The sequence below is a fragment of the Cavia porcellus genome, unplaced genomic scaffold (genome assembly GCF_034190915.1).
Source record: "Cavia porcellus strain 051 isolate PalLab524CR breed Dunkin Hartley unplaced genomic scaffold, mCavPor4.1 scaffold_1, whole genome shotgun sequence".
Taxonomy (NCBI): domain Eukaryota; kingdom Metazoa; phylum Chordata; class Mammalia; order Rodentia; family Caviidae; genus Cavia; species Cavia porcellus.
This window is the reverse complement of record NW_026947484.1, coordinates 114,829,451-114,854,779: the sequence shown is the minus strand read 5'-3', so window position 1 is coordinate 114,854,779 and position 25,329 is coordinate 114,829,451. Positions and strand designations below refer to the sequence as shown.

General features: G+C 36.8%; 1 protein-coding gene across 7 annotated transcripts in view; it reads right to left on the bottom strand.

Annotated features, from left to right (window-relative positions):
• Ccdc18 (coiled-coil domain containing 18) overlaps positions 1–25,191 on the bottom strand; it is a 139,858-nt gene extending 114,667 nt beyond the window's left edge. For 2 of the 7 annotated variants that reach the window (XM_063254290.1, XM_063254299.1), the window contains exons 1-6: positions 24,953–25,191; positions 23,035–23,204; positions 21,669–21,843; positions 17,336–17,485; positions 2,843–2,949; positions 1,443–1,571 (exon numbers count right to left, since the gene is read on the bottom strand). In XM_063254290.1, the coding sequence (XP_063110360.1) occupies positions 1,443–1,571; positions 2,843–2,949; positions 17,336–17,485; positions 21,669–21,843; positions 23,035–23,168 (695 nt within the window). In that variant the 5' untranslated portion in view covers positions 23,169–23,204; positions 24,953–25,191. Of the gene's footprint in view, positions 1–1,442; positions 1,572–2,842; positions 2,950–17,335; positions 17,486–21,668; positions 21,844–23,034; positions 23,205–24,952 lie in introns of those variants that run through there. The other 5 variants (XM_063254295.1, XM_063254302.1, XM_063254305.1 and 2 more) reach the window with 5 other exon arrangements.
• Positions 25,192–25,329: the final 138 nt, after the last annotated feature.

Here is a 25,329-nt window from a genome sequence, read left to right as displayed (position 1 = left end):
CTGAAATACTGTGTCCTCTCAAAGAGAAGCGCATGGTTGTGAGTTTGATCCCTGTTACCAAAAGAAAAAAAAAAAAAAAAAAGAAAGAAAGAAAGAAATCAACTGATAACAAATGCTGACCGGGATATGGGGAAAAAGGAACACATCCTCTTTTGGTAACAGTGCAGAATTGTACAACCACTGTGCAAATCAATGTGAAGACTCTTAAAAAGACTAGAACTAGAGGTCTCATTTGACCCAGTTATTCCCCTTCTTGGTATATTCTGAAAAGAATTAAAAGCGTCATACTACACTGATATGTGTGCATACCTGTTTATAGCAGCACAATTTGTAATAGTTAAACCTTGGAAACTGATGCATGGATAAAAAGATGTAGGTTTTTTATATGCTCGAATACTACTCAGCCATAAAGGATACACTTGAGACATTTCTAGCTGAGATCGCATCTTATTAAAAAGCTTTTGCACAGCAAAAGATATCATCCTTAAAACCATATTCTTAAGTCCATAACTTGAGAACATAGTTTTAAGTGAAATAAATTGCACAAACCTGTATAAATATCTTATTATCTCTCTGCTATAAGAATCTGAAAGTATAAATAAAACCAAAATGTATAACAGAAAGAAACTATCAAAAGCAAAGAGGAGGAGGAGGAAAAGAGGAAAGAAGGGAAAAGAAAAAATGAGAAAGGAAGGATAAAACAGAAACAAAGCTTTGTAAATGAGGAGGAGGAGAGAAGTAGAAGGGAGAGGAGAAGAATGAGAAAAAAGGAGAAATCAAAATATATCATGAATTGTTATAGTGTGTGTTTAAATGTCTCCCTGAAGCTTCATGCAGCCATGGCAGGCAGGCCTGTTGAAGACAGCTGAGTCTAGTGTTTGTGATTGATTTGTTGTCTAGCACTGGGATTGGCAGTATAAGTGCTGCACCTGCCCAGAGGCAGCAGCCAGCACACAATATAAGGGAGGAAAGCAGGCATGCTTTTCCCCTTTTGCTCTTTTTGCTGTTGTTGCTTATGGCCACTATAAACTGCTGCACCTTAGCCATTCCACCTTGTATTGGAGCCAGCTTAGTATGGACTGAAACCTCCAAAAACTGTAAGCTAAACAAACTTTTCCTTCCTTCATTTTGGACGTCAAGTGTTCTGTCTCAACAATGAGAGAAAAGTAACCAAGACATGTACAGATACAAATTCCCCATCATGATTGTCATCATTATGTATATCTGAATTGGACCAAAAACTTAATAAAAAAATTGATTGCTTTAGCTGGGCATGGTGGCGCATGCCTTTAATCCCAATACTCAGGAGACCGAGGAAGGAGGATTGCTGTGGTTTCAAGACCACACTGGACTCCACAGTGAGTTGAAGGCCAGCCTAAACTACACAGAGAGACTCTGTCTCAAGAAAAACAAACAAAATTTTTTGCTTCAGAAATACATACCTTTTCCCTTGTTTACTTTGTTCAAGTAAGTCTACCTTCAACTTTATACATTCCTCTTTGGACTGTTGCAAACTCTGTTCTTTTTCAATCACCATTTTCTGGCTCTGCTCTAATTTATCTTCTGCCTCTCTATAAAATAAATTTACAGCTAATAACTACAAGTATACAATAATACAACAATAGAAATTCTATGACTTTGAAGTAGGGAGTTAATAGAAACAAACAGAAAAAAGTGTATTTATTATTTTCAACTAAAAATTTTTATAAGAAATACTTTCATCAATGAGAAATATATCTGAAGTAAAGGCTCATTGTTTTCATGGTCACATTCTAGAAACATTATAAGACAACAACAAGTGTTATTGTTCCCACATCTAAAGATTTTTCTGACAGTTCTATCCAAAGTTAAAAGAAAAAAAAAGAAAAAGTAGTAAGCATTAACAATGATAAGACAAAATTTTCTTCATTTAATGTTCATATCATTACTTATCTGGAAAACTGAAAATTGAAAAGTTATTGTAATAAGAGTGTTAAAAACAGTCCATTTACAAACTAATTATACTACAAAACTCAAGCCACAAATGGTGGAGCACACTGTTAGTCCCAACCATTTAGGAGGCTGAGGCAAGAGAATGATTTGATTTCAGTAGTTAAAGGTAAGCCTTGATAACAAATAAATACATCTATTTCTTTAAAAAAAAATCAATAGCCTTCCCATATACTAGCAATGAACAGAATAAGAAAAATTCACAATACTCTTATGAACTTATAAACTATCCAGGCATAAATTTTAAATATAAATGTATATTACAAATAAAATTACAAAACATCTAAGACTTGCATGACCACATTAGCACATATTAGACTTATCACAGAACTTGTCAGAACATAGATTTCTGGGGCCCATCTCTCAGTAAGCCTGAAATAAGAGCTGAGAATTTAGATTTCTCGTAAGTACCCAGATCATACTAAGACTGATAATCTGTAACCTGTACTTTGAAAATCACTCAACTATGTAATATGCTACTCAGTATGCACATATTTCCACATTATTCTAGGCAGAACCGAAAAATAAATGATAAAGTATCTAATTCCTAATAATTTATTTCTTAAACTCCATTGAAGTATTGAGTATATATTACTACATAGGGAAAGAAACAAACCAATTTATATTCAATAAAAGTATGTAAATCAGCATCTTTTTTAGAGTCCTTATATTTACTTATAATCTGTAGTCAAGAGTTTTTATTGAATGAAAATATACCCAGTAAGTTCTAGGATATCTGGATACTGCTAGGTCACCATAAATTCATTGGAGTGGAGATAAAGGACAAGATTTAACAAAATACAACAACTAGAAATATGAATAAAAATTTTAGGGCGATAGAAAGTATATTCACCTCAAAACTTTGTCTTGAGCCGCAACTTCTGCTTCCAAATTTAAAATTTGCTCTTCCAAGATGGGGATATTTGCTGCCTGTTGTTCAGCAGACTCAAGCACAGAAATCTAAACCATAAAAAACAAATTTTAGAATATTTTCTTTCAGAAAATGAAATAATCTACTTGGTCCTTAGTTGTTTTCCTACCAGATGAGAGGGTTCCACAGGACTCCACAGTCATCAGTCAAATGTAGAGCTACCATATTTCTTTGATCAATATGGGGTATGTCAGCATTACAAAACAGCCTCAGCATGTAAGCTCTTGCTATAATCCTCAAATTAATATCCTCATATAACTGATTAGTTATTTGGAGGGAAAAACAGTATGGATTGATATCATATCATCTAAAAAGATTAATTCCACATAAGTTAAAAAAATTGTAAGGTACCAGACTATAAAAAGTTATATACAGGGACCTGGGATATAGCTCAGCAACACAGCACTTGCCTGGCAAGGACAAGGTCCTGAGTTCACTTCTTGGTACAAAAAAAAAGTTATGCAAGAAAATATTTATAGCAGGGTATGGTGGTACATGCATGTAATCTTAGCAGTTTGGGAGGCTGAAGCAAAAAGATTACAGGTTCACACCCAACCTGGCAAATCTAGCAACTTTTTTTTTTTTTTTTGTCTGTCTTTTTTGTTTTTATCGGTACCAGGGATCAAACTGACAACCACACACTTGCAAGGAAGGCGCTTATGCCGCTGAGCTAAATCCCCAGCCCCAATCTTTTTCTTTTTTTTATCGGTACCAGGGATCGAGTTCACGACTGCCTGCTTGCAAGGCAGGCGCTTATGCCGCTGAGCTAAATCCTCAGCCCCAAACCTAGCAACTTAGGAAGACCCTGTTATAAATAAAATATAAAATAAAATAAAGTATCTTCAAAGTTAGAGACAATGCAGCATCAGCATGGTGTTAAATACAAAAGAGAGAAGAAAAAGTTTTGGAAAAGGAAAAAAAATCAAAAGAATCAATAGAAGTATAAAATAGTGTTGGCAAACTGGAAAAGAACATAAAAAGACAGGGAGATGAAAAATCTCCATGTCTTAGGTTTTTCTAGAAAAAAGCCCCCTGAAATATTTAGAGGGAGAATTCTAGTGATAAGGGCATTTCCCTATAGGAAAAAAACAGAAGAAAGAATATAGGGGAAAGAAAATTCTATCATTATACAAAAACATGGTACAAGAAAATTTGCAGAACCAAAAGACACTCATTTTCAGCCTGAAAGGGACCTGATGCAGGTCCCAAACAAGTAATAAAGATCTTGAAAGATACATCAACATAAAATTTAAAATACAAGAGAAAAAGAAAAATCCTAAAATATACAATAAAATTAGAAACAAATTCATAAACGATTACATGTTAAGGAAAGTAATTTATAATACTACTTGATTCTTTTTTTTTTTTTTTTTTTTTTTTTGGTCTTTTCTGAGACAGTTCTGACAGGCCTTGAGCTCACTTTGTAGTCCAGGCTAGTCTCAAACTCACACTGATCCTCCTTGCCTCGGCCTCCCAAGTGCTGGAATTATAGGCATGTGCCACCATGCCCAGCATCCATGTGACTTTTCAAAGTAGCACTGGAGGGCAGAAAATAAGCAATGCTCTAAAAATTCTAAGATAAAACAATTTTCAGCCAGGAGCAGTGGCACACACCTGTAATCTCAGCTACATGGGAGTCTGAGATAGAAGGATCACAATTTTGGAGCCAGTGTGGGCAATTTAAGCTGATAAAAATTAAAAAAAAAATTAAAGGCCTGAATGACATAGCTCAGTGGCAGAATACAGAACATTTGCCATGAGGCCCTTGGTTGAATATCCAATACTACTGAACAAAGAATTTTTGGGGGGACTGGAGAGTTAGCTCAGTGGCATAAGCGCCTGCCTTGCAAGCAGGCAGTTGTGAGTTCAATCCCCGGTACCGATAAAAAAGAAAAAGACAAAAAAAAATTTTTTTTCACCTAGAATTTAATTATGAGATAAAGAAAACTTAAGACATTTTCAAACAGGCAAGGAAGCCACTGCAAGATAAGCTCTAATAAAAAAGAAAGAATAAAGTGAGAAATAGCATAATAAGACACTCTCAAAATAGCTAGGGATACAGCTAAGTGCAAAGACCTTAAATTCAATCCTAAGTACTGGTGGAGGGGGGAACTACTCACAAGTGTGTAGGGATACAGCTAAGTGCAAAGACCTTAAATTCAATCATAAGACTGGGTGGGGGGGACTACTCACAAGTGCCCTGGAAAAGGTAGCTTCATTAAAAAATGAAGCAATTTAGAAAATGTTGAAATGGGAAATAAAATATCATTATCTGCATATAATAACCACCAGTGTGTTTATATACTAAAAAGTTTCAAAATTTTATTAGTTCAATAATTTATTTCCTATGTTCCTCTTATTATTTTTGTTTTGCTTTTTGGTACTAGGGATCGAACTCATGACTTCACATTTGCCAGGCAGGCACTTACGCACTTAGCTAAACACCCAGCCCTTCCTATCTCTCTCCTTAGACTTTAAGCACTTACGATGTTTTAAAAATTTGTAGCTGAAAAAATTTAAAACATCATTAATGAGCAGTAAATGTGAAAATGAAAATCTACACAGAGAATAAATAATCTAAAAAAGTGATCTTCATAAAAAAATTAAGAGAAACAGTACAGTAAGTCTTGTACTTATGAATATTCAGGTTGTGAACTTTCACAGATACTAACAACCTCACATTATGAACATTTATAGATGTGAACAAATCATTGAAGTAACTTACATGTCTGCCGAATGTTGTCAAAGTTGTGCCACTCTGTGCTTATTGTGCACAATAGTGTACAGTACAGTGCTCAATTAGAGCCCAGGATGTGTGGAAGCAAGAGGAAAAGCAGTAGTGGTGTGGAGGAGATTGCTAGAAAGTAAAAAGCAATAACCATGGAAACAAAAGTGAAAATAATTGAAGACTGGACCAAGGAGGTAAACAGATGGTAGATGTCACTCATTCTTGTAACATCAATTATTTAACCACTGGCACAAGTCTAAAGAACAAGGATAAGAGCATGAAACATGTGAAGTCTGCTGCGCCAATAAAGTCAACAATAATACCCAAAAGGCATAGTACAATGATAGAGGAGGTGGTGAAATTCCTCAGTGTGTGGATGTAGGATCAGCATCACCACTGAATCCCACTTAGCTTAATGTTTGTTCTAGAAAAAGCTAAAAGCCTATTTGAAGACTTGAAGAAAAATTGGGGTGAACAAAGTATATCTTTTACTGTCAGCCATGTATGATTTAACAGAATCAAGGGTGGAGCCAACCCTCACATCGTAAAAGTAAGTGGGGAAGGGGCTGGGGATTTAGCTCAGCAGCATAAGCGCCTGCCTTGCAAGCAGGCAGTTGTGAGTTCGATCCCTGGTACCGATAAAAACGAAAAAGACAAAAAAAAAAAAAAAAAAAAAGTTAAGTGGGGAAGCTGAAAGTGCAGATACATCACTGCCCAAGAATTTCCATCAACACTGAGAAATTATTGATAAAAGATGCTTACTTGTTGAGGACCATGAGTTGTAAATTGACACAGTATATCCTAGGCTCTCTGTACCCTGCCAACCTTGTGGGCCAGTTTTGGAATGTGGAAATCACCTTCCTCTCTGTTGAACATAGCACACAGGTGTGTGGATAGATCTTGGCTTATTTCCTTTATGATGTTAAACTTGCCCATTCTATCACTGCTTCTAAGCTGTTCCAGGAGAAGTACCCTGGTATTCCCCTACACTGGCTAATAAAAAGTAGCTAGCTTGGAGTATCTTTGTCTTTTCCCATCCAGAGGCATGGACCTCTCAGCCCCTTGTCATGCATTACTAAATTTGTTTGTTTCTTATTTCATCCTTTCACCGTACCCCCCCCATACAGGCAGTTGGGAGTCTTGGCCAAGTCGCCAATAATTATTTACCCCAACAAGTTTTTAACATTGATAAGAGAAGACTATTCTGGAAGAGAATGCCAGAATGAAATTATATCAGAAAAGAGCAAATGATGATGCAACAATTCAAAGCCGCAAAGGATAGATTTACTCTGTTGTTTGACAGCAATGCTTCCAGTGATATCAAACTAAAGCTTCTTTTAATTTACTATTTAGAGTACCCTAGAACCCTCAAAAACATAACCAAGGCCTCTCTACCTGTTGTGTGGAAGAGTAACTCCAAAGCCTGGAATACACAGGCTATCTTCCAGAACTAGTTTTTCTACCACTTTATCTCAGGGATAGAGAACTACTATTTGGAGAGAAATATTCAACATTCTTTTGCTGCTTGACAATGAACCAGGTCACCCCCAATTCATGAATGACTTTCATCCCAATGTCAAAGAAGTGCATCTGCCTCCAAATACTATAGCACTTACCAAATCTAAGGAACAAAGAGTTATTACAAATTTTAAGAAGTATTATTTACATCACACATTTTTCAGGCTGTGAAGTCAACTGGGGAATAACCTTTCAACAATTTTGGAAGGATTATATAAAGCCATAAAAAAATAAACTGTGCTTGGCATGAGGTTTCTGCTGCCACTATAAATGGGTTATGTAAAAACCTTTGCTCATAGTTTGTTCATGAACTTGAGAAAATGGGTAAGAAAAGAAGTTCAAAGAGATTTTCATCAACTTAGTGACCCTCAGTAAGAAGTTGGAGCTAGATCTGCAAGAGGAAAACTTCATTGAATTTCTTGCTGTGGAACACAAGGAGCTTACTAATAAGGGCCTGAGGGAATTAGAAAGACAAATGTCAAGAAGTAAATGGAACTGAAGAACCAAAGAGATCCAAAGCACAGGAAACGGCAAGGGGATTTTCTTTACTTGAAGAGACACTGCTAGGATCTCAACGTATAACGATACACAAAGGTTGTGGCACCCCTCCAGAATGCTATTCAGTGCTACAAAGTAATCTAGGAGGAGAAAAAAAAGGCTAGTATTCAGACATCACTAGATTTTTTCAAGAGGGTAAAGAGAACTAAATTCATTAAAAAAAAAAAAAAAAAAAAAAAACCCTGTGCCTTCAACATTAGGTGTGAGTGAAATTCCATCTTGCCCTCTAACAATCTCCTATTGCTGATAATCATTTTAACGCCACCATCCATCACCTACCCTCCCTCCTCCAGTAACTCTCGTCAGTTCACTCCATGCAACCCCCTATATGTCAGTTGTTAAACCGTTGTGTGCCACTTTAACTGCAAAAGTAAAGTTTATTTACAGTATTTGTATGGTGTCTTATGCTTTACATTATAGATTATATATTTGTATCAGAGGTGATGAAGACTTTGCTGGACTTATAAATCAGATTTACAAATTTCTCCTGTAACTGAACTCATTTGTAAGTATTCTTCCCACAAATGGACAAAAATGTTGAATACTGAATATAAGTGTAAGAAATGCCTGAACAGGGGCTGGGGGTTTAGCTCAGCGGCATAAGCGCCTGCCCTGCAAGCAGGCAGTCGTGAGTTCGATCCCTGGTACCGATAAAAATGAAAAAGACCAAAAAAAAAAAAAAAAAAATGCCTGAATAACATTCTTTGCCTGTAAATTGGTCATTATGCCTCAGCAAAGAAATATGGTTCTTTAAAATTTTTATTTGACATTGATCTTGCTATGTTGCAGTCTGATTTTTAAATTTACAGGACTAAGTAACTCTCATGTCTCAGTCTTCTGAATAGCTAAAGACTGCAGGCATGTGCCACCATGCCTGTCATCAAAATTCTATGCTCGACTTCTGGGAGAACATGGCGGACAAATAACAGCAGCCACGGAGGCTCTCTCAGATTACCAGTTTAGAATCCAGGAGTGGTTCCGTGTGACGAGTCCTACGTGAGGGGAGATGTACCCTGCCAACCCAGGAACGAACTAAGCTGAGAGAAACCAACTGGAAATGCAATCCTGATGCTATACCAGGAACAGATAGAATCTCAGCACAGAAGCTGGATCCCGCACCATCGGAAGCCGCAATTTGAATTTCCTGCTGCCGATACTGCGTCCCAATCCGCTTGGCACGGACAGAGACGCACAAAAGCTCTGAGAGCTGGAATCAGCGAACCAAACGGCGTTGAGAGCGGGACTGACAGGGAGCCCTGCATCGATCTGCGGTGAGTGAGAGAAATGGGGGCCCTTTCATAGACGAGGAGGCTCCAAAAGAGGACATTCTGGGAATGAGCAGACTAGCCGGAACAGGGCCCTGCAGTGATTTTAGTCGCATATTCCCCTCTCAAGTGGGAATAGTGGGGAGCGCTTGGCCTGGTGATGCCGCTAAGACCCAGTAGGCTAGCCCAAATCAGGTCTCTGCACCTGGCAGTGCACCCTAGCAGTGAAGCATTCAGTAGGTTGACCTGGAGGGGTGGGTCCAGCAGAGGCTGCCCAGGTCTGTGTTGCCCTAGTACACTGCAGTGGGCGGGAACACCTAGCCAGCACATTCAAACAAACTGTAACAGACAAAGAGAGAAAAAAAAAAAAAACTGGGCCTCCTACATACACTTGTATGGAAGGAACAAAAAGTATGGAGAAAGGGAACAACAAGAAAGGGTCCTCAGTCCCCAATCCTGAGAACACTTATGCAGGAAAGGTAAATGCAAAAGAGAATGAAGACAGAAAATATGTAATATCAAACACGGCACCTATAAACGTAAAGCAGTATCTCCGGAGCCTCATAGAAAAGTTCAAAAATGAAGTATTTAATGAAATAAAGCAAGAAATAAGTAGAATAGTTAGAGAAATGCTAAACACTGCCCAAGAAAAAACAGATGGTGGAATGGAAGAACAGAAAAAAAGGGGAGAATTGTTTGATGAAGAAAATATAGAATACATGAAGCAGGTTCAAAGAGATTACCAGGAAACTAAACACTCTGTCGAAAGCTGGCATAAAGCTTGAAAGAAACTAAGGATAGATTATCAGAACTGGAGGGCAGATTTGTAAGGCGGGAACATGAAATGAAAAACTTCTTAAAAATAACAAGAAAACAAACAGCAATAATACAAAGGCTTGAAGATGATATGAGGATCTATAACTTAAGAATTAAGAACATAAAAGAAGAAGTAGGGACTGAAACAAATGAACTACAAAAGCTTTTCTCAGAAATAATCCAGGAGAATTTCCCTAATTTAGCAAAAGGTAAAGATACTCAGATGCATGAGGCATACAGGACCCCAGCCACCTACAACCCAAACAGAGCTACACGCAGGCATATAATAATCAAAATTCCAGAAATCCAATATAAGAACAGAATATTAAAAGCCATCAAAGACAAGAAACAGATCACTTACAAGGGAACATCCATCAAAATTACAGCAGACTTCTCAGCACAAACCATCAAATCACGAAGAGCGTGGGGGGAAATAATTCAAACTTTGAAAGATAATAACCTCCAGCCAAGATTGATATATCCTGCACAACTGTCCCTACAAATTAATGGAGAAACAAGGTGCTTCCAGGATAAAGAGGAACTAGGGGAATTTGCAACCACCAATTCAACTCTACAGAGATGACTGCAGGATATTCTAAAAATGAAAAATACCAAGATTCCAGAAACAGTGACAGAAAGGCCACAATGAATGGAGCAGAAAGCGAAATGAAAAGGACAAACTGACAACTAATGACAGAAAAAGAGCTCAACAGAAATGAGGCAGAGGAGGTTGGATGGTAGGAACAGCCATTTTGGAGAAAACAAGACATCATAATAGGTAGAGCTGATTTAATATCCTCTTGTTTTGAAGTCCCATCAAGCTTTTGTTCTTCGTCTCCATCAGTTTTAATGTGTTGTATCTTATTGGATTTTATTATATGTGATAATATAAACAAAAACTTTTATAGACAAGGAGATTATACAGAAACTATTGTTCATTTTCTGTTAGTTGATTCTAAATACCCTGTAATACTATCATTCTCTTGAATGGTTTTACATTGTCTTGATATGTTTGATGCTACAGTATACGAATTTATACCCAAAGATTTTAAGGGAAGAGACACTATGGTAACTACCATTATGTCAAGATTATCTTGTGGTGAAACACTATTTTGCTTAAACGGCTATGTTTTGACCTGTGCTGTTTTGTTGTTATGCCCTCTTTTTTATCTCAATCTCCTTTTTATTATCTACTTTTTCATTTTATCCTTTTAATTAAGGGAAAAATAAATAAAAAATAGCAGGATATATTATAGTAACCCACTTTGATTTCCTATTAACTTGATTTGAAACTCTGTATTGCTCTCACCATCTTGTTTTGACTGATTTTCCTCTATTCTGTTTTGCTTGACAGTACCAAGTTTGAAAGTATAGGCAACAGCTAGAAGACAATAAGATTCATTGTGATGCCCATTCTGGTTGACTATTATCTTCTTTTGAAGTCCTCTAATGTCTCCAATGTTTTGGTTTTATAGGTCTTATTCTTTACTGTTTTGTTCAATTTTATAACTGATGATATAGGCAATTCTTTTTAAGATAACAGGTGGCATTATGGTAACCATTGTTGATCACCTTGTATTTTGTTTTTACATTATGTATTATGTCCATCCTTTTGATTATGTCACATTTGGTTTTACTTTCTTCAAAAAAAAAAAAAAAAGGAATAAGAACTGTGGGAGTAATAAAACCCAAAATGTGTAATTGTCATTGTACAAAAGAAAGAAAAAGAAAGTTCTCTAAAAGATATAACTGCATATATATTTAAGGGTATAAGATAGATAACCATATTGGTGAGTTTTCTTGGATCATTGAACAAAACTGTAGTCTGTTTGAAAGTCCCCTCTATATGCTTTAATTTTGTAACTTCAACAACTATTTCTAAGATGACAATATGTAATTAACTAGTGATTTCCTACTGTTTATTTTTTCTGAAATTCTGTAGAACTTGTACCCTTTTTTTTTTTCTGTTTTCTCCTTAAGTAAAATTAAAAAAAAAAATTCTATGCTCACTACTGCATTTTTCTCTCCTTGGGTGTGTGTGTGTGTGGGTGCTAAAACAGTACTATATGCGGAGGGGTGTTTTCTTTAGAAAAACAGAAAAAACTAAAGCTTTAAGTCCAACATATAAAACTACATATAATATATAAAAAATAGGTACCTACACAATGAAAGTAAAGCGAAAGCCCCTCCCCAATCTTTCAATCCCTCTTGAAGTTATCAACAGCAGATAGTAATTGTTTTATCTTTATATATTGCATGCATGCATATATATATATATATATATATATATATATATATATATATGTCTTCATACATAAACACAAACATTTAGAAAAGTGTACTTTTTCCCCCTGAGCAATGAGGGTTGAACATCAGGCCTTGCAGTGATTTATATCCCCATTCATTCCTTTTGTATTTATTAAAACGGTCTAAATTGCCCAGCCCAGTGTCCAACTTGGAATCTTCTTGCCTTCACCTCCAGAAAGCTAGAATCAAGAGTGCCCTACTAGAGCCAATATGGACAAACACACTTTTTATAGAAAGCAAAATTGAGATCTTTAGCTGGGCATGGTGGCACATGCTTGTACTCCTAGCACTTTGGAGGATGAAGCAGGAGGATCAACATGAGTTTGAGGCCTACCTGGGCTATATAAGGGAATTCAAGCCCAGAATGCACTACATAGGAAGTCTCAAAAGCACAAAATACAAAAAAACTACAACTGTTACAATTTATATCTAGATGACCCAACCCCAAAGTCTCATGCAGTCATGGAAGCAGGATTCTAGAATTTGATTAAATCATGGTCTAAAACTGTGATATGGGTGTAAGTGCTACACCCACCCTAGGGTGAGTGTGGCCTACATACAATAAAGGGACAGAAAGTCCTCTCTATGTGCTCTTCCTTCTTTGCTGTTTCTAATTTTGCTACCTTCTGGTTTCCCTCTACCATCAGCCATTGTCTTGGAGGCAGTCAAGTATAGACTGAAACTGAAACTCCACAAACTGTAAGCTAAATAAAACTTTCTTTCCCTAATTTGGGGTATTGGGTATTTTGTCACAGCAATGAAAGAAAAATAACTAATACAGAATTTGGTACCAAAGAAGTGGGGTTGTTGCTGTGACTATACCTGACCATGTGGTTCAAGAGCCTTTGGAAATAACTTACAGGAAAAATTTGGAAAGGTTCTGAGAAGTCACTTGAAAGAGTAGAGCTGGACCGGCTTATGCTGTTCTGTATGGGAGATTCTGGTCAAAGCTCAGAAGACAAGAAAGCTGACAGAAATTCTGTCAGTAAAGTTCAGGCTGGGGAGGTTTCTCGTGGGAAGGACTGCATTGGTTGCTGGACTCTACACAATGTGTATTATGGCTTAGCAAAAAGTTTGTCTGCATTTTGCTCATGTCCAGTGACTTTGCCTGAGACCAAGATTAAGGGCAGCAGACTAATTAAACCAGCAGAAAAAAGCTCAAGGCAGTTGAATGTTTAGGTGGAGGCGTGGCTACTATTGGGGCTTTTAGCCAGATTTATGTTGAGAATCAAGAGCAGAGTCAGCCAAATGTTTTAAAATGTGAGTTTGGTCAGAAAGGAAGCTCCAGTAAAGCTGTGAACTGCAAAACCTTTTGGAGCTCATAATTTGCCATAGATTGTTTTGGAGGGCTTAATGCTTGCCTTGCTGGAGTTTAAACTCGCTTTGGTCACAATCTTTTGTATCCCCATTTGTACCTTTTGGAATGGTAATGCCTATCTTGTGCCACTGAAGGTTGCAAGTATTTAACTTTGTTTTCATTTAAATAGGGACTCACCGATAAGTTTGCCTTAAATCAATGCTGAAACTGTTAGGATTTGGCAACTCTTGAAGATGGACTAAATGCCTTTTGCATAAAGGTTGCGTATAATTCTTTGGGGGGCTAGTGGAGGAATGTTAAGGTTTGTTTCTACATGTTCTCCTAAAATCTCATCCAGTCATGGGGGCAAACTTCTAGAATTTGTGATTAACTCATGGTCTAAAACTGGGATATGGGTGTGAGTGCTATACCTACCATAAGGTGGATATGGCCTATATACAATTTAAGGGACAGAGTTGTTTCCCTGCTCCTCTCTTTTTACTCTTAGTGTCTGATGCCATAAACCGTTAACTCTAGGCCATGACACCCTTCCTTAGAGACAACTAATTATGTACTGAAACTTCCACAAACTGTAGCTAAATAAACTTTTCCTTCCTTAACTTTGGGTGTCAGATTTTTTGTTCCAGCAATGAGGAAAAAAAAAAATCAACACAAAAAGTGAGATCTTGGGCCACTCAGCAGCAGAAGTACCTGCCTGACAAGTGAGAGGTCCCAGAACAAACAGAACAAAAGAAAACAACACCCTGAGATCTTTATACATACGTATCTTGCTCTATGTTTTCCTACCTCTAAATATACTAGCTTTTTGTTTGCTTTTGTAATGCAAACCCAGAACCTCAGACATTGTTATGGTTCACCTCTGGATGTCCCTTCAAAGCCTCAATGTGGTCATGGGAGAGGCAGATCTTTCAAAAGTGGCTGAATCTAGCATTTGTGCTAGGTTTGTTGTCTAGCGCTGGGACTGGCAATGTGAGCACTGTACCTGCTCAGGAGCAGATAGCTGGCATACAAAATAAGGGAGAGAAGGATGCGTGCTTTCCCTTTTTGGCTCTTGTCGCCTCTGGTACCTGCCGTTGTCATGAACGGTTGCCCTTATGCCGTGCCACCCTGCCTTGGAGTCAGCTGAGTATGGACTGAAAACTCCAAAAACCGTAAGCTAAATAAACCTTGCTTCCTTAATTTTGGGCATCAAGTATCTTGTCTTAGCAACAAGAGAAAAGTAACCAAGACACATACGCTAGGCAAGCACTCTTCCACTGATCTCTGTTTTGATCCTAGTAATAGTTTTTGAGTCTTGAGAATGCACAGACACCATTATATGACTTTACATATATTGCATCATCTTCTATAAAGTATTTTGTACTAATATATTTTCCTTATTTTTTTCTTTTTATCTTTTCTTGTTTTTATTTACTTATTTTGGTTTGAGACAGGCTCTCAACTGTGAAGTTCAGGCTGGCCTTGAACTCACTATGTAGCTCAGGCTGGCCTCAAACTCATGGCAATCCTGTGGCCTCAGCCTTCTGAGAGCTGGGATTATAGACATATGCCACCATATTACATTTTTTAAAAAGGCTTTATTTTAATCTATTTTAGAGGCATATCATAATTTACTTTATCATACCTTTATTATTGGACATTTTAAGTTCTAATTTTTAATAACTATGACTGTTAGTAAATAATACTAAATAACTATTAAATAATAATTATTAAATAATAAGTATGATTGTTACATATAGTAGGAGGCTGAGGCAGGTGGATCACTGGGAGTTCAAGGCCAGCCTGGGCTACAAAGTGAGTTCAAGGCTGGCCTGAACTGCACAGAGAAAATCTGTCTCAAAAAGACAAAAAACAAACAAACAAAAAATCATATAGTAAAAAACAGAAATCCATTTAAATAGGAAAATTATAAATTAAGTTGTAGTACAGATAATAAAACATAATGATATCATTAAAAATCATCAATGGGGGCCAGGGATTTAGTTCAGTGGTGTAGCACCTTCCTGGCAAGCCTAAGGTTCTGAATCCAATTCCCAGTATATATAAAAAAAAAAAAAAAAAAATCAATGGTAAAGCTATTGAGTACATCTGAAAACATATAGGGCTGAAGATTGTAGTTTAGCAGTATAGAATTGGCCTATTGTTATGGCTTATATCTAGATATCTCCTCCAAGCCTCATACAGTCATAGGTAGAGCATTTCAAAGGTGGGTAGATTAAGGGTTGTGAATGAGGATTAAGGACGAGATACTGCAATTAAGAATGGGGATAACAGAAGCCCCACCCTGGGTATGGATGGTACCAATGAATAGCTTGATAGCCTGGATGGAATATAAAGGGACAAAAAGGTTGATCATGGTGGCACATGGCTGTAGCCCTAGTACTCAGGAGGTAAGGCAGGATCATTGTGAGTTCATTTGAGGTCAGCCTGAGCTACATAATGAGTTCAAGGCATGAGACCCTATCTCATTGAAAAATTCATTGAGACCCTATCTCAAAGAAAAAAAAAGGCACAGAAAGGAAGGCTTCTGCTCCTGCCTGCTGCTCCTGCCTGCATTGCTATGGGCTGTTTCTCCTCTCCCATGCTGCCCTGCCTTGTAACTAGTTGACTATGAACTGAAATCTCTATAAACTGTGAGGTAAGTAAACTTTTCCTCCCTTAACTTGTGGGTAGTGGGCATTTTGTCCCAGCAGTTTAACTAAGACAACTACTATTCACAATCCTAGCAACAAACACACACAAACTTGGACTACTTATGAAGAAAAAAACAAGAAAAATTACAGAACAAACTCCTTACAACAGTCTGGGTTGAACAATGCAACATATCAGTAAGGTGATTTCTACATGGTGAAAATTCTGGATGGTCTTTTCTTCTACAATGAATATATTCTCAATGAAATTACATTCTTTTAAAAAAAGGGAAAAAAACAAGCTTTACTTCCTATGTGTTATGATTTATATCTAGATGTTCTGCAAGATCCTGTGATTTCATAGTTCAAAGAATTTTGGAAAATGGAGTTTAGAAAAATACTGGACCACGAAGACATAATAGCTGATCTGATATTAGGAGGCAGAATGGGAAAGGAGGTGGGAGGTCCATGTGTGAAAGAGTTGGAAAGCTGTTATCTCTTTTCCTAGTTCTTCCCTTCTTTCTCTGCTTCCCAGCTGCTCTGACATGAACAGCTTTCCTCCACCCAGATCCTTCCACCATCCAGTGTCTATGATTTCAGCCAGACAAACATGGACTGAAACATCTGAAGCATAAACCAAAATAAACCTCTCTTTGTTTAATTTGTTGGTGTCAGGTATTGTGTACCAGAGGAAAATGACTATATATAAGAAATAAAATGACTATGTATAAGAAATAAAATAGCTAAGAAATAAAACTATACATGATAATATTAAAATTTTAAATCAGGCATGGTGGCACATGCCTATAATCCCAGCACTCTGAGAAACTGAGGCAAGAAGATCTCAAATTTAAGTTCAGTATGGGCAATTTAGTGAGACCAAAACAAAAAAGAGGTGTAGATATAGCTCAAATGTAAAAGACCTGGGTTCAACCCCCAGTACCACAAAGAAATTAAAACAAAAACAAAACGTTTTAAGCTCATTCAGGGATGGAGATAAAGCTCAGTGATATAGCACCTGCCTGGCAAGCACAAGGTCTTGAGTTTGATTTCTGGTACCACCCCCAAAAGCTGATTCACACAAATGTAAAAACTATAAAGTTCTCTCCCCTAAGTAATTTTCATATATGAAACTGACTTCATGACATTGATATTACAATAAAGATTCCTATATAAAATACACCAAGGTAACACAAAGAGTATTTTTCCAATCACAAATCTTATAATAATTACAACTATTTTCTGTTGGCATCTTTATCTCTTCAAGATACATACTTTTGCTCTTGACTGTGTTAGTTCAAAGTGGATTGATTCTATTTTACTCATTAAAGAATGATTCTGTGTGACCAAACAAGCATTTTGTTGCCTAAGTTTATCAAGTTTTTCTCGCAGACTTTTAATTTCCTGATCCATAGGAGCAGATACCTGAAAAATAAAAAACAGCAATCCATTTTCAATTATTTAAGGGTAAATACTGGGAAAATGATACATAATTATTAAAATGATCTATAAGCTCAGGAAAATAAGTTAAATTATTTACTGAGTACTAACAAAAACATGAGAAAATCAGTATTCTATCCCATTGCTGGTGGAAGTATACACTTGGAAAATAGTGGTATCCTTTGTTAAACTGCTGCATCTTATCCATTAAAGGTAAATGTTTTAAAAGCAACAATATCATAACTAGATATAAACATGATAGAAACTTTTGTATTTGAGGGTATACAAATATTTATAACTACACTGTTCATAAGACACAATAAATAGAAGGAATCTAACCCCCTTTCCTTAATATAGACAGATTCATTAATCCCTGGTAAGAGATCAAACCCAGGGGCATTCTACTTCTGAGCTTCATCTCTATCCCTTTTTATTTTTTAGTTTGTGACAGTCTTACTGAGTTTCCCAGACAAGACTCAAACTTGTGATTCTCCTGCCTCAGCCTCCCTTAGTGTAGGATTACAAGCATACATCACTACACCAAACTTATATATACATTTCTACAGTACTCTTTTTTTATGTATGGTGTTGAGGATAGAACCCAGGACCTCACACAGCGCTAGGTAAGTGCTCTATTACTGAGCTACATTCCCAGCCCTTTTAATATTTTTTATTTTGAAACATGGTCTGCTAAATTACCCAGGCCTCAAAATTGTCACTCTCCTTTTTCAGTCTTCTCAATCCCTGAGTTACAGGCATTGGCCACCATACTCAACAATTACATAAATATATACATATATGCATATATGTAAAACAATAAATTCTTTTGCATGGTTTGTAATTTTTATAACATTAAATTTATTTTTTGAGTAATGTATTTATGTAATTCAGAAGTCAAAACTAGCTGATTAGGGTGGTGTATACCTGTAAGCCTAGTGTCTGGTTGTAGCAAGTGTGAGGACAGGCTAAACTACACAGGGAGTTCAAGGCCAGCCTGAATGACATAGTAAAACTCTGTCTCAAAAAAACCAAAAAGAAGAAAAAAATGAAGTCAAAACTATATAAAGAAAAAGTATACATAGAAATTGATAGGGTCCTGCTCAGGATTTGCCCAGTCACCATGGCAGCAGTGTAATGTTAAATCATCATGGTGCTTAGCTCCTTCTTCCCAGAAGCCCCTATGGCTTCTTCCTCCCAAAAGTCTTTGCCAAAGCTCATGTATGTAAGATTTACCCAATCTACTGCAGTCTCACAAAATAAATTAGCTTACATCAGTCCCCAAAGCCATTCCTCTATCAGAGAGCCTATATAAGGCAAAACCCACCCTTTGTCTGCAGAGAGCACAGTCTTCACCACAGTCTTCTTTGTGGTGACTCCCCCTGTTCCCACATCAAATTCTTATCTAGTTGCCTCCTCTCTTTTAATATTCTGTGCTGCTGTAGATTGAGTACAAAGTTTCAACTCAATCAGAAATCTCCTGCCCATTTTTACTAGGTCAGTAATCATTTTTATAACTCTTTATTTAGTCCTCTAGTGACTCTCTATGTATACATAAGCAATTACTGACTTCTCTTGCCTCTTTATGTAAAAACTAGCATATTATAAATATGATATTCTCTACCATGTACTTGAAAAATATATACTGGCAATTTCTCCAATATCAATTCATGGGGAAACTCAATACCCCCTCCCAACTACATAGTTTCCATTGCATGAATGAATCATACAGTTTATTCAGTCAATCATGTACTACTGAATCATGTACTCCACAATCATGGAGCTATTTCTAATCTTTTCTTATGACCGTCAATGCCTTGTGATCCTACCAACAAATATTGGTACACCTTTCCAATATTAACACAAAGATAGTGTGATATATATATATATATATATATATATAAAAATAAAATGCATGTTTAACAATCTGATAGTAAGAACTAGTACTAAGTATTTTCATTTTAGATTTCTCTTATTATAGATAAAATTGAACACCTTTCCATTTGTTTGAAGATCATTTTCATTTCTTTTTCCATTCGTGTCTTTTTATCTGTTGCATTATTTTTTCTCCTATCTACCTACCTCTTTATATACTTGCAATTAGCTTTTGTCTTCAATATGCATTACCAATATTTTTCGCTTCATTTTATGATCTTTTAATTTTATTTGTGGTAAAACATAGTGATTGTACAATACAATCACTGAAAAAAACATAGTGCATGTACAATAAGAATAATCAGTAATTTGAATTTGGATATGGATCAAAGGTTCCAGAATTACATACTCTTTTTTTTGTGTGTGTGTGTTTTCTTTTTTATCAGTACCAGGGATCAAACTCACGACCACACACTTACAGGGCAAGGCAGGTGCTTATGTCGCTGAGCTAAATCCCTAGCCCCCAAGAATTACATACTCTTGGTAAACACGAAATTTAAAATTTTCTAAAATGTAAGCTCAAATAGCTTCATTTAGGGGCAACCTTAAAAAAGAAAATCTCTCAATCATTGGCTTTCAGAAGCAAACTTGCATCAAAAAATATGATGCACATATGCAACCATATCTATTGTGTATGTGAACTTTGGGGACAGGAAAATACAGAACAACAACAGCCACGTGTGGTGACACATGTATGTAATCCCAGTACTTAAAAGGTTGAGGCAGGAGAATCTTGAGATCAAAGACCACCTACACTACATAGTGATTTCAAGGTTAGCCTGGACTACAAAGCAAGACTGTCACACAAAGATAGATAGATATAGACAGATAGATAGAAAACAAAAAGAGAAAAGGAAATAGGAAGAGAAAGGCAAGAGGTGAGTAAGGAAAAGAGATAAACGGAGGAAAACAGATAAAATGACACAATAAGAAGGAAAGAGTTCCAGAATAGGAAGAGATCTCTAAAATCATTGACAACCTTAGAGGTAATGAAAAAGGCTAGTCCCATGCTATCACACAGCAGCTGACTTAAGCTAAATGATGGATATACTTTGTTTAATAATTGATCACCTACTATTTTTGGAGCATAATGCTAAAATCAGGGGATTTTAGATTACTTGAGAAAAGGATATTTAACTGCAAAATGACAATAAATACAGAACTTTAAAAACAGAATAATTGTTCCTCATTGGCTGCCTGAAGATTGCTGCCATCATGAATGATAAGGTTAACTATCAAGATCAGGAAGTTCATATCCAACAACTGACTACTTTATGGTTTTTTTTGTACCAGGGATCAAACTCAGGACTTTTTGCTTGCCAGGCAGGCACTTACACTGCTGAGCTACATCCCTGGCTCCAACTTAAAGGAAATAAATGGTCATTATTGTCTTTCACTCTGGGAAAGCAACAATACCTAAGAAATTCAGGAAAACCTTGAAAAATGTAAAAGACCACAGCAGATGTCACTTTTGGTTTTGTTTTGTTTTGTTGGACTGGGGACTGAACTCACAACCATGCACTTGCAAGGCAGGTGCTTAAGTCAGTGAGCTAAATTCTGGGCCAGATGTCATTTTTGTATTTGGATTCAGAATCCATTTTGGTGGTGGCAGGAAATTGGCTTTGGCAGTATTTATGGTTTCTTGGGTTATACAAAGAAAAATGAACCCAAACATAAATTTCTAAGATATAGCCTATATAAGAAGAAATAGACCTCAAGAAAGCAGCAAAAGGAATGTAGGAACAGAGTGAAGTAAGTCAGGGGTCTGCAAAGGCCAATGCTGGTACAGCCAAAAAGCCAAAAGAGTAAAGATTCTGCAATATCTGTCCGCAGTGATTATGCAAGTTTTTCACGAGAGAATAAATAAACTAAATAAAGACCTAAAACACAAAACAAAACATCATATGCCAGGTATGGTGGTGCATGCCTGTAATTTCAGCATGGGAGACCAAGGCAGGAGAATCACCAGGAGCTTAAGACCAGCCTGCACTACATAGTGAGAGCCTATATGAAAACAAAACAAAGTAACAATAATAAAAAAAAACAAGATAACTATATTCTTGTTAAGAAATGAAAAGAAAAATTACATTTTAGTTCTTGAACAATACAGTAAAAGACCAGAAAACATGAATTAGGCATGTAGAGGAAAACTCAATTAAAAAAAAAAAAAAACAAAAAAACCTTAAGTAGACCAGTCTAAAACTATTTTAAATTAAATAAATCTAAAAACAATAACCTTATCTTTTGCCTTTTTCTGAAAATCAGAGCTGCTAGTGGACGTTTTACAAATGTTTTTATAAGATGAGTAATTCAAAAGTTCCCGGTGGGTAGGTTGAATAAGATCTTCCAAAATAAGTTTTTCAAACCTTGAGGGGTTAGAGGCAAAATCAGAATATTCACTTGGACTAGCACTAGAGAAAAAAGAAAGGAAAAAGAAAATTTTAGCTTTTAGTTCATTCACTACAAATTTCTATATATTAAATAAGAAAATAGAAAAAATGATGCTCACAATTAGACCCATAGTTATGAGCATAAATAACCATAGTTTTGTTTTGTTTTTTTTTGTTGTTATTGTTTTTTGCTTTTGGTTTAGGCTTGCTTTGAATTCACAGTGCAGACCAGGCTGGCCCTGAACTCACAGCAATATTCCTGCCTCAGCTTCCCAACTACTGGGATTACAGGTATGTGCCACCATGCCTATGGTAATAAACAATAGTTTTAAACTACCAATCTGTGTATTTCCTGAGCCTTTATGGTAGCATTACTTAGGATTCTAAAAGTAGTCATAACAAAAAATGATTAATAAAGTCTTAAATGCATATTTTATACTGATTCCTATACATTAAGGGTATTTTCTTAATATGTAAGTGGCTCTTTGATATTCTCATTTTTAAAAAATGAGTGTTACATTAAAAGAATGGAAAATTGACAGGGCATGGTATCACATGCCTATAATCTTAGGTACTCCAGCAGCTAATACAAGAGGATACTTAGTTCAAGAATAACCTGTGTAATTTAGCTTGACCTTGTCTCAAAATACAAATAAATAGGCTGGTGATGTAGCTCAGTGGTTTCATGGTTTAAATATAGTGTCTCCAAAGACTTCTATGTTTAAAGGCTTGATTGCAATGCTGTAATATTCAGAGGTAAGGCACAGAGCAATAACTAGATCATGAGGGCTCCTAATAGTCCTATTAGGAGGTAGGGCCCAGTTGAAGGAAGTCACTCCTATTGTGCCTCTAAAGGATAAATTTTTTTCTAGCCCCTTAAACTAGCTCTTGTTCTCTTGTCTCAGATTCTAGGCTACCATGAGGTAAGCAGCCATTCTCTACCATGCCCTCTTCCCATGTTTCTGCCTTGGACCTAGCAGACTTTTGAAACCATGAGCCAAAATAAGTTTTTCTCCTTTAAGTTGTCTATGTCAAGTATTTGGTCATAGCGAGACTAATAGCCTTGGTTTAATCCCCAGTACCACACAAATGTAAAAATAAAAAATATAATAAACTGTACCTTATTTCAGAAGAATATAAAAACATAATATTAAATCTAAACATTTTAAATTCGTAAGTCACATTATGAATTCTATATGTAATTTTACTTACCTGGATAACTCTTGCCCTAAATTCTTCAAACTCCATTCTGTTTTTTTCAGTTCATGTCTTAATGATGCAACATTTGCAAGCAAACTTTCTTCTTCATTGTCTTTATTATAATAGTCTGATGAACGTGATTCCATTTCTTTAAAAAATTTCTTCTATCTCCCTGAGAGATTCTGTAATATAGTCAAAATATTCTCACAGTAATAAAATTTAATTCACTATTTTTCTATTTCATATGTGACAACTTTTGTGGTAGTTAAAACAAAAAAAAAAAATCAATTTCAGTAAGATGTTTTCTGTTTTTGTTTTTCCAGTTCTAGGGATTGAACACAGGATATATCGCTGAGGTACCCCCCAACCTTTTTTTTTTGACAGGATCTCACTAAGTTGCTCAGGATGGCCTCAAACTTATGACATACCTCAGTCTTCTGGGTAGCTTGAAGGAGCTGCAATTATAGACATGTACTATTCACAATGGTTGTAAAATTTAAAACACTCATATATACAGTCATAAGTCATAACCAGAGAGCAAAATGACATTTAGTAATTCGACTGTAGAAGTCTATATGAAGCTTTTGTTTCTTAAGCTGATGAGCATCTCTAGGATTATGAAATTACTAAATTACTTTGCACATAAAAATCATGTTAGGGGTCATTTCATTATTATAATTATAACAATAACGAACTAAATCTTTAAGAAACTCTGATATTCCTACAAATCTTCCTGAATAATCTTACTACTTCATTTCTCATTCCTGCCTTAAAACTCAAATCACTGCCTAAGCTCCAAAAAATCCAGAAGTTCTGTCTGTGTCTGTGTTAAGGATGGTAATGTACTTAAAAAACTCAGTATTTTCAATGAATAAATGATAAATAAGAAAATGCCTTTTCTCCCTTCATCTGGTAGAGATAGTATGCTACATTTATTTTCTTTGCAACATTTCCCAAATAGGATTTAATAGTAAAACAAAAACAAAAACAAAAAACCTTGCCTTATTAGAAAAAGCTGTAGCAGGAAATTAAATGAGATGCTTTGTAATAGACTGTTTTATCCTTTTCCTCCTTTGTTCATACAAATTTGCTTCAGTTTAAATGAGAAGACTCCCAGATAAAAGTCAATGGATCAGCTCCCTATCCTGCTCTATTCAACATCTTTAGCTCCTTACTAGAGCTAAAGAACACTGTAATTGTACATAACTTCAAATGTTCAGTACTGTATTTCATCTAGATGAGATTTTTTTCGTTCAACATCTGTGTATTTTCATGTAAGAATTTTCGAACTCTTCTGAAGTACCAGTGAATACATTCCATATTCAACTATTTACTGTCAAGGGTGCTCTTCATTGCAGTTTTCCGTTGTTACAAAAAAAGCCTATCTTGGGCAGGAATGACGAGAATCCTAGCATCTCTGGGCGACTGAGGCAGGAAGATAGCACATTCTAGTCCAGCCAAGGCAATTCAGTGACTCGTGCTAAGGTCCTGGGTTCAATCCCCAGCCCTTGGGGCGGGTGTATGGGGTGGGCATTCTCTGCTCGTACAGATGTGAAAAAGCACGTGGTCTACCTGACGTCATCTTTCGTCTACCTGACGTCATCTTTTAGCCCGCATCAATAATGTACAGACGCATACCTACCCCTCCAAGGGCCGGCACAGTATTCTTTACGTCCCCAGTAATGTGACAGGATCTGTTATAGCCGAAAAAGATTCCCCATACAGCACAGTCGACCTTACAGCCATTTTAAAAGAGTTGGAGCAAAAACAACCTCCTCTCGGATTTTTCGTCAATACAATACAACCCTGTACGGCCGTACGTACACTCAGCATCAGCCAGGACCGAGCTGAACAGTGAAAGGCACCTCAGCGAAAGAGAGAAAACTCCCGAAAGTGTGCCGGTTTCCACCCGCCCAGGGCATTCGCTCACCACCAAGCCGCAGCTGGGGAGAGACCCACCAGACGACGACGCACGGCTGCGTTGGGACCCTGTCCCGAGCCACGGTGTGGAAGTCTCAGACTCACTAGGATGGAGACCGAGCGAACGCCGACCGCGCAGAGTTCGAACCGCCGCGGGAGCCGTTAGGTCGCACCTCCCCGGCCGCAGCCCCGCCCCTGCGCGGCTTCGCGTGACGCCAGCGCGCGAAGCTTGCCGGGACCGTGGCCGCTGGGCGCTGTGGAGCCGGCTTGCCGACCTGGCCCAGCTTGCCTAGGACTACATTTCCCATAAGCATTAGTGTAAGAGAAGCCTTGGGAAACTGCGGCCGCGAGAGTGTGAGGAAGCCTTCACTTAGAAGGGTGCGGAAA